The sequence below is a fragment of the Cryptomeria japonica genome, chromosome 1 (assembly GCF_030272615.1).
Source record: "Cryptomeria japonica chromosome 1, Sugi_1.0, whole genome shotgun sequence".
NCBI classification, from domain to species: domain Eukaryota; kingdom Viridiplantae; phylum Streptophyta; class Pinopsida; order Cupressales; family Cupressaceae; genus Cryptomeria; species Cryptomeria japonica.
The window spans coordinates 154268338-154278625 of record NC_081405.1 but is presented as its reverse complement, the minus strand read 5'-3'; the positions used below and the strand labels follow the sequence as shown (position 1 = coordinate 154278625).

Below are 10288 nucleotides of genomic sequence, written 5' to 3'. Positions count from 1 at the left end.
CAATATAACTTACAAATTGTTGTAAATAATTACCTAGTGTGGCCTAAAGACATCTCCTATATTTACCACAACTAAATAATCATAGAGTGAGAAAAACAAACCACTACAAAAGGTAATCAAACCCCTTGAGGATTTGAGTCCCAATTCTGCACTCGAATCAAATCCTTAGGTAACTGTGACCTCTAAATTTGTTCATTATTTAAGGGGATGAACATTTAACCAACAAAACTAATTTTTCAAAACTTTTTGGTTCATAGAAGATGGAAGTACAAGACACAAAGACCATCCAAATAGCTCCATGAACTCTCTATCTAGGACACACACACCAGTTAAGGACGACAATGTAGGATGCACACATCCTATACAAACAAAACACAAAGGCTAATACTAGAAAGTGTGAAGCGAACAATATTACATCCTGGAAGAAAAATATGATGAAAGTACAAAATATAACAAGTACAAAATAGAATTAATGCAACAAGAAAGACTAGGAGGAAGCAAAGGAATATCACTAGCAACCATGAATGGAGCTTCAACAAAGGCGACAATCTACTCCCACTAGAACCTACATACATAAGACCTAGATGAAATATTAGGGCACTTGTGTAAGAGGTTTGCCTCAGTCAAACCCTTGCTTTGGTGTTCCCACCTTCATAGATAGCCTATGAACAAAATTGTAGATAAAATAGAGACAAATGAAATAAACAACGTGTTAGCGTAAAAGACAATGGATCAAATAGAAAACCTAGATAGCTACACTGCTTCAAAACTAGAAGCATTGCAACTTGGTGGAACTTGATAGGTATTATGAAATGACAATCTCTTAAGTCTGCAACTATCCTCTCATTTTTGCTCTCTATTTATTGCTTTTATCCTAATGATGGATCATGTAGTATGACTTGAAACATTGATGATGAAAAGGTTTCACACACAGTTTAAACCATAAAAGAAAAATCTAACATGATAGACTATGGAAATTACATGACTCTAGTGTAACTATTTCTACCCATTTTTTCAATATATAACATTATATTTTATTTAGAAATATATGCACTATTTAATAAAATAATAATTATTAATTAATTGTTTTTATCTAAAATTATATAAAAAGGGTCTTCTCCTTTTCAAACATCATATAATATCATCTTTTGACTTGTTCCTTGAAATGTAATCTTGGAGTATTCATAACAAACAAATTTTAATGCATTGAGAAATAGTGGTCATGAATAATTGATGGACACATATGTATTGATATATATACGGCTTTGTCGCCACCTTTGTTTATAGACATATGAACAATACAAGAACCATCAAATCATTGCTAGAAGACATTGAGGACTGAGCTTTGGTATATGACACCTGGAGTGTTTGCAGGTAATCTGTGAACCTATTGAGCTAGAATTTAGTTTCCCATATTCAATCAGATTCCAGGCTTTCAACAGCAAATTTTTCATTAAGGAGATTATGCTAAATTGGATTTTCTTCAAGTTCTTTTAGCATATGCTGAGCTCTTTCATATGATTTCAAGTGAGAATCAAGCCCCTGTGGATCATTTGCAGATGCAGGTTTTACATTTTGTAGCATCATTTTGGCCTCAGCAACTTTTCCTTGATGCATCAAACATATACCAAGATTGCAGATCTTGTTGTTGTCTGATTCTATTGATAAGGCCTTCCTACATTCATAGATGACGGCAGATCCAAAAGGAATGTTAATCCATGATCCAACATTTTGGGAAAACTATAACCAGTTTATTAAAATCAGTCTTCTTTATCAATGAACTATGATCTGAAATTTTGTGCCTACCTGTATACAGCCTCTGCAGCCATATAATTGGATTGTTGCAAGTAAGCCCAACCCAAGTTTCCAAGCAATCTTAAAGTTTCTTGTTCAATAGAAATTGTAATCTTCTTCCCCTGGGATTTAGCTGTTTTTGCTCGTTTTCCATGGAATAACAAGCCCTGATTAATCAAATTGAGCTTGTGATTCAGTAACATGATATGCTCATCCATTCTCCCACATCCCTGCAATTAAAAGATTGTTAAAAACAATTAACTCACAGGCCATATCAATGGATGAGCTTGACCAGTTAAATTTAACTTAATCAGAAGCCAAACAGACAAGATTTTTTCAATATGATGACTTATTGGAACTGATAAGTTTGTTTTTCTTAACCTTGTACAACTCGAGCAGTACATTGTCTAGAGATTCTTGGGCTTCATCAGAGCATCGATTTCTTAATGATTTGATAGCTTCAATGGCTTCTTCTGACATGTTCTGCTGCTTCATGACGATGGCCATGTCTTTAAGAGAACTGTCTACTTTATCTCCCACATCGATTGCAGCTCTAAACAGTGCTATTGCTTTCTCTGGATCCTTGTCCACCATCTGCAGTACATGAAAAAAGAGTCCACCATGCATGGGATTAATCTTCTCATGACAGAATACATCAAATTAGCAAATAAGGAAAAAAAAATGAAAAATTATTTTCAGGGTAAAAACATATGTCTCTCAAGCATAAAATCTATATATACATTAAAACAGGAGCAGGATCATTTTCCTGAAAAATATGGCGACCATCACAATAAAAAAGAAACAGAGGAAATTCCTGTTCCATAGGCAAGAATATCTCAAAACTTTGAATTGAAGTATATGCTTCAATTAGATCCTCATGATTTTTCATTCTTGAGTCATTTTCACATTAAAACTGAGCGGATCTTCTTGCTAGAGATACTTTTCCTAGCCCTTATTCAATAAGGCCTAACATGGGAAATGAAGGAAATTCTTGTTCCCTAGTTCATATTCATTGCATTTAGTCTTTTACATTAAACAGAGACAAAAAGTCATAAATTGGTATCCATATAAATTAGCTTTTCACAATCCATATAAATTATCTAAGATTTTTCTGAATTCACTATTCTTTTTCTGATTATGGATTACTGAATATAATCCGAAACATCAATTGAAAACTTAGCAAAGTTGAATCAAGAAACAATCTTATCTAATCAGAAAAGCTACACAAATCACTTGGCAATCTCTCAACAAGCCAAACATTTTTAATCTCACTGAAATTTCTTGCAACTAAGCTTAAAACCGATTGAATTCTATCTATTATCACACACCAAATCACATGGTTTTATGAAAATATAACTTGGAAAGATAAACAGATCCGTATAACCTCCCCAATCACTCCAAGACAAACCGTTGGAAAACTTTGGAAACCTAGCATCCTACTAGAACAAATTCTCTCTTACAAATTCATTCCCAATAAACTCCAAATCATAAACCATTTCTGCAGAAGACAGTCCAAGAAAAAACACCCATAAACAGGATTAGAACACATCTCTAACAACTTAAATCCTTACAACTGAAAAAGAAATCAAAGATCGCAAATACCAGTCAATCTATTGATCATCTCTGCAACCAAAAAAAAATTAAAAAAATCAATTCAAGAAAGAGCACCCCAAAATGATCCCAAAACTCATCTCAAACGACTGAAATCCCTGCCAACCTCAATTGCAGTCATTTTAAAACAGAAGGATATGAATGCAAGTCTTTTGGGAATAAACTGTGTCCAACATTTCGAATCACATCCAATGATTTATCATAGCAGTTTTTTATCTCAATGTTTCAAATCACACAGTGATTTATCATCAGAATTTTTTTCCCTCTTAATGATGAATCTTAATGATGAATCAATCACTGAGTATGATTCCGAACATTCAGATAAAAAAATGCACACAAAGACTTGCCAATTCATATACTGTGAAAAACTAATTCCTTCTACAGAAAAATATCACAAAGAACGAAGCATCTCTAGCCAATTTGCTCTTCCATAAACACCTTCCAATCAATCCCAAAACTAAACCATTTCTGCACAAAAAGAAGAAGAAAAAGCATCTCTAACAAACCCCAAAATTCATCTTAAATTACACACAAAATTTCCATAAAGACAATCCCAAAGAGAAAAAAACACACACAGACAGAAAAAACTAAAATCATACACCTGTGCATGCTTGGCCTTTGCATATGGAGTGTTCCCAGCTGGTAAATTTGGCAAAGCCTTATTACCAACTGGGTTGTCTGAGGAACAAGATGCAGATTCATTGAACATCTCCCCAAGCTGTAATGCAGGGTGGTGGTTAGTATTACAGGGATTCTGATTATTTCTGAGAATTGAAGAGCTCTGCAAGAATGAAAGAATACCCACAAATCCTGATCTAATATAAAGCCAAGAGAATCAGATAGAGCAAATGGAATCATGAGTAGAAAGAATAGTAGATTCAAATATTCAAATTCCAAGATGTAGTCGTTGGATAGCGGTGTAATCTAATTTTTTTTGTGTTTTTCATACGAGGTTGATACGATGATCTCACAGAGGCATCAAATGGTTTTTTAATGAGGTAACTAATCAGAGTTAATAGTTTTGTCAATCATAAAAATGGATGTTAAGATTTAAATTAAAGAAACAAGATCTAAAAATTCTTGTGAATTATTCTTCTAGCCACTTTTAATAATGAGAAGGCCGGTATTGAAATTCTAGTTTATTCTTCTGAGAAAGGACAATATAGAATGAGTAAAGAACAAAGTGAATGTATTTGGACTTAAATTAGGCCAAGTGCATCCACTTCCTAGGTCTTCAATTTCTAGGCTATATAGTGTCTTTTTCACCAAATTTGTATAGAGTTGTTTTTTGAGAGGGAAATATGATGAATTTATTATTTAAATTATATATATGTGGAGTGATAAATTTAAAAATTATATGTTAAATTTGAATATAAATATATGTAAATATTTTTATATTATTTTACAATTATATATTTTAATGTATTTTTAGAAAATAATTTATAGCTTTATTAAATTTCAAGTACATGATTATACATTTAATAATTGATCATATCTATCGCTTTCTTTCTAAATGATGAAATGAAAATTATTCAGAGATATTTCTAGTAAAAATAAGTTTAGATTGTTGTAATTAAATTTTTTTCATACTATTAAAATATGTCTTAAACACATCACATTTTGTAGCTAAACAAATTTATCCTTCCCAATCTAAAAAGTTAAAAATAAAAAAACTCCTTTCAAAATAAATGAATTCATTGAGAGCGAGCTCTAGATTATTATTAGGTTTTGTTTGACTATTGTTTGTACCATCAACATTGACAATATGTGTGTCCTTTACCATTATAAATATTATATAAATTGTTGGTAGTTATTAAATTTTGATTTTATGAGATAATAGACAACAATTGTTTTTCTCAATCATCAAAATAAATTGGATTTTAAGATAGCACATCTTAAACTTTTTAATTAAAAATAATTATTACTTTTTAACTAAATAATATGTAATCAACTCTTAATCTAAAAATTCTAATGAATTATTCTTCCAGCACATCCACATTCTAGTTGTTCAATATTTTAAGGTACAAGAATCTTCTTCTAAAATTTATTAAGAGGGTTCACTTTGAAAGGGAGATATTAGAAAAATTCTTCTTTTAGTTCTTAATTTTCAAATCATACAATTATTTTTATACATTAAAAGAGGGTATTTAAGAAGAAATAATTTGAATACTAATACAAATCACTTAAGTACTTAAAAAGTATGAAACATTCCTTGAACAAATAATGATCAATTTACATTTCCTTTTACTCATAGATGATATGTTCTTAGATGGTATTGTATTGGTATGCAACTCTAACAGAGTCTCTCTATAACAACAAAAACTATGACTATAGATATATGACAAATTGTGAATCTACAATTCAAATTTGATTCATTAATAGATATGAAAGTTTTCCAATGTTAGATTTACAAGTAGTATAGATCATCATATGGTTTTAGGAAATGGCTTATGAGTTTGCAAAATCTCAAGTGCATGGTTATGATTTCAATAGTGGCCCATATATATCCCTTCCTCTGGAATTGTGGTATAAATACTATCTTAGGCTAGCTCTAATAATATAAGGGATTTTTAACTTTCCACCATGTTTTGTAGGAAAATGGATCTTATCCATCTTATTCCAAAATACTAACCTTCCAAATAGATGAGTATAAATGGAAGTGACTAGATTCTAATTCTATTTGTGCCATCAACATGGAAATTTCTTCCATCATTATCTATTAGCCAATTATGATAGATCCACCTAAAACTCAATTTTTTCATATTACCCCATCAAAATAAAATGATAGTTTTATATAGCTATGGTAGATCCACCAAAAACTCAACATTTTCATATTATCCCTATCAAAATAAAGAGATGGTTTTATATAGCTAAAATGAAGAAACAATTCTAATGAGATGCATGAAAAAGAAATATAATTTATATTTTACAAAATAATTGATCATTTCAATAGGAGAATATATAATCATTGATGCAAAATAAACTATGCAAACCTTGATAAAATTACAATGGCTTCAAATTATTCAAGTAAAAAAAATCTAAAATTGTAGTTGAGTGGCGCTCGTCTCACATCTCTTATTACATTTATATAATTTTATTTATAACTTGAAGGTTCCACCTAGAACTCATTGGACTTTTTCTTGACTCCTTCCATTTCTAACATTTGAAGCAAAAACATCCATTTATTATTATAACTAAAGTAGAAAATGTACTTTTTTGGTGAAAATGTTATTTCAAGATATAAATGAGCAAATGAAAAGGCCCTAATTAAATGTACATCTATTTTAGCCAAAGTTTTTAAGATGGTGACAATAGGGGATTGGGGATGGTGACGGGGATGGGGGATGGTGACGAGTTTTTGGGACAATTTTTTTTAGCCATTTTAGAGATAATAGGAGATTGCAAAGAGAGATATTATATTGAAAATAGGGAATTTCAAATATTCATATGATAAAGAATTCATCATATACAATATAGATCAGTAATAAATAACATTTGAGTTGAATTCAAAGTAAACATGAGAGTCAATTTAATTGAATAAATTAGGAATTTTTAATATATGATTTCTATCATAATTCATTATCAATATGCAATGTGAATATTAAAAAAATAGTATACAAGTTCAAACAAAATGTTCAAAGGCTACAAGTTTCACTTTCAACTCCAATATGAAAATTCAAAAATAAAGAAATTATATTGCTACCCCTAATCTATATTTGCCAACATTGCATCAAAACTAAAGTCCTCCTTTGAGTCACTACAATTGTGAGGTTCTACCTCATCCAATAGAATCCTATCCAATCTCTCTCATTCCTCCTCCTCATCAAATCAAACAACATATTTAGGATCAATATCCTATCAAGAATATGGAGGTTATAGATACTCTAAATTTTGATGATCTTGAAGTTGAAGAGTACTATACATGACCACTAGCTTCTTTAATAGTTTAAAAGTAAGCATAGACATTGTGAGTGAGTGGATAAATTTGTATGCATGGAACAATTCCTTTCTTCAACAAAGGAACTAACAACCTATGAAAGGAGACAAATGATAACCATCCTCAACTCTGATGTATCCTTCATGTACCATGTCCACCATCCAATATAAGGTTAGTTTGACATAATGTAGTACTTTTTATCTTCGTCATTGGTTTATTGAATGTTGGACCACAAATATTTGTGAGGGCAAGGTATTATGAGTGAAGTATTATAGACTTATCACTTGAATATATCTTTTGAAAGGCCTTCATTAACCATTCTTTCACCTCCTGGTCATCATAAAGAGGCAACCTTCCAATCTTTGTGCATAACCTTTAGGATTTAGATTAAAGGTTGTCACATGAAGCAGGGTTTACATGGTGTTCTAAATTTGTATCATAGTGGGATTAATATGTTTCTCATATAGCTCGTACAGGTAGGTGAGTTGGCTTGGGCGGTGGGTTTTCTCCCCATCGGTCTCGGGTTCGACTCCCTCTCGAATTTAAGAGGGAGGACTGGTTGCGGGCTCTGGATTCTCTCCCTAGGGGACTAGTCTCACCTCAGTTCGCCCTTTCCTGGCCCCAACTTGGCAATAAAAGTAAGCCCAAGGTAAGGCAGGTTGGGTCGCTGGACTGGGTCGCGGGGATACCCCTGGCGTACTGAAAAAAAAAATGTTTCTCATATAATCAAAGCTAGAATCTTTAGCCAAAATTATTTTCTTTCTTTCCAAGCATGATGTCAAATATATCATATATCTCTCGAATATTGTGATATTTTGTATCATCATTAATAATTTTGTTGATCATAAAAATGGGCAGGATTTTGAGATATTAGACCTTGAATATAGAGATTTAAAATAAAGGAACAAGATCTAAAAATTCTTGTGAATTATTCTTTTGGCCACTTTAAATAATGAAAAGGCTAGTATTGAAATTCTAGTTTATTCTTGTGAGAAAAGACAATATAGAATGAGTAAAGAACAAAGTGAATGTATTTGGACATAAATTAGGCAATGAGTAAAGAACAAAGTGAATGTATTTGGACATAAATTAGGCCAAGTGCATCCACTTCTTAGGACTTAAATTTCTAGGCTATATAGTGTCATTTTCATCAAATTTTTATAGAGTTGTTTTTGAGATGGAAATATGGTGAATTTATTATTAAAATAATTAGTATAAATTATATTAGAGTTATAAAGATTCTCTTTTAAAAAATTATAATGATTAATTTAATTTTTTATTGAAATGATGATAATTTAAAATTTATAATTAAATTTGAACATAAAATTTTTTAAATTATTTTTTGATATTATTTATATGATTGTGGATTTTCTTATATATTTAGGAAATGGTTCATAATTTTATCAAATTTCAAGTGTATGGTTTAATAGCTGACTATATGTATACCCTTCTTTTGAAATTTATGGTTCATAATTTTATCAAATTTCAAGTGTATCGTTGTATGTTTAATAGTTCACCATATATATACTCTTCCTTTGAAATTTATGATTTATGATTTGATCAAATTTCAAGTGTATGGTTATACATTTAATAGTTGACCATATACATACCCTTCCTTTGAAATTATGAAATGAAACTTATTCAAAGACATTTCAAGTAAAGATTAGTTTGTTATCATTTAAAAAAATGCATATTATTGAAATATGTCTTAAATTTATCACATTTTGCAAGAAAATACATTTTATACAATCCAATCCAAAATAAATGCTTTGAAAATAAACGAATTCATTGAGAGTGACCTCTAGATTACGTTTTGTTTGAATATCATTTGTGTTGTCATCATTGACATTTTATCTATGTCCTTTACCATTATAAACATGATGAAAATTGTTGGTAGTTATTAAATTTTGATTTTATGGAATAATTAACAAGGATTGTTTTTCTCAATCATCAAGATGAATTAGATTTTGAAATAATACATCTTAAATTTTTTAAATTAAAAATAACTAATTATTTTTAACTCAATAATATGTAGTAAACTCTTAATCTAAAAATTCTAATGAATTATTCTTCCAGAAATAATCATCCTCCTACAAAGGAATAATACTAAAGGTTAATGAATCTTGTGGAAAAAGACAATAGAGAATGAGTAAAGAATAAGTGAATGTATTTAGACATATTACAGGTCAAGTACATCCACATTCTAGTTGTTCAATATTTAAATGTACAAGAACCTTTTTCTAAAATTTTTATATAAGGACTCATTTTGAAAGGGAAATTTTAGAATTTTTTTTATTTTAGTTGTTAATTTTTAAATCATGTAATTTTTTATACATTAAAAGAGAGTATTTAAGGAAAAATATTTTGAATACTAATACAAATCACTTAAGTACTACAAAAAGTATAAAACATTCCCTGAACAAATAATGATCAATTTACATTTCCTTTAAATACTCATAGGTGATAGATTATTGAATGGTATTGTATTAATTTAAATCTATCATTTTTGGTATGCAACTCTAATGGAGTCTCTCTATAATTTTTTTTTTATGGCTATAGATATATGACAAATTCTAAATCTACAATCCAAATTTGAGTCATTAATAGATATGAAAATTTTACAATGTTAGATTTACAAGTATTATGGATTTGATCTAGAGTAGTCCAAAGAAGTCCTAGAGCAGTTTGAGGATGGCAGAACTGAGAAAAACCAAAAATATAATTTTTTGGTATTTTCTAGGCTCTAGTAAAGTGCATTTTTGGAGATCTTCAGAGCGGAAATTTGGTTTGATACTTTCGTCAATCCCTTAACATGATAGCCAAATGCATGGTTTCAAGGGTCTGGAATTAGTTCTCTTCGAGACCTTTCCAATAGTGTAAGTAGTTTCAAAATCTGACCACTTATTAGGAAGTTATGACCTTGCCAAGTTAGGGTATGTAATTTCA

At 30.1% G+C, this 10288-nt stretch overlaps 1 protein-coding gene across 2 annotated transcripts; it reads right to left on the bottom strand.

Moving 5' to 3' along the window:
- Nucleotides 1-1185: 1185 nt before the first annotated feature.
- Nucleotides 1186-4482, bottom strand: LOC131079732 (protein POLLENLESS 3-LIKE 2). 2 transcript variants are annotated; one of them, XM_058017771.2, is made up of 4 exons: nucleotides 4007-4482; nucleotides 2176-2388; nucleotides 1807-2024; nucleotides 1186-1675 (listed from the first exon to the last, which is right to left on the bottom strand). In XM_058017771.2, exons 1-4 carry the CDS (start codon nucleotides 4112-4114, stop codon nucleotides 1468-1470), a joined length of 747 nt encoding a protein of 248 aa, XP_057873754.1. In that variant the 5' UTR covers nucleotides 4115-4482; the 3' UTR covers nucleotides 1186-1467. The 2 variants fall into 2 exon arrangements, with proteins under 2 accessions (XP_057873754.1, XP_057873755.1); XM_058017772.2 differs by having other exon boundaries at nucleotides 1533-1671.
- Between the last annotated feature and the right edge of the window lie 5806 nt (nucleotides 4483-10288).

Bases quoted from the DNA above. Each gene is read 5' to 3' on its own strand.
- LOC131079732 (XM_058017771.2), bottom strand. From the start codon at position 4,114: ATGTTCAATGAATCTGCATCTTGTTCCTCAGACAACCCAGTTGGTAAT. The intron at 2,025-2,175 runs GTTAAGAAAAAC...TTTTAATTGCAG, and splicing joins TACTGCTCGAGTTGTACAAG to GGATGTGGGAGAATGGATGA. The intron at 1,676-1,806 runs GTAGGCACAAAA...CTATGAATGTAG, and splicing joins GCTGCAGAGGCTGTATACAG to GAAGGCCTTATCAATAGAAT.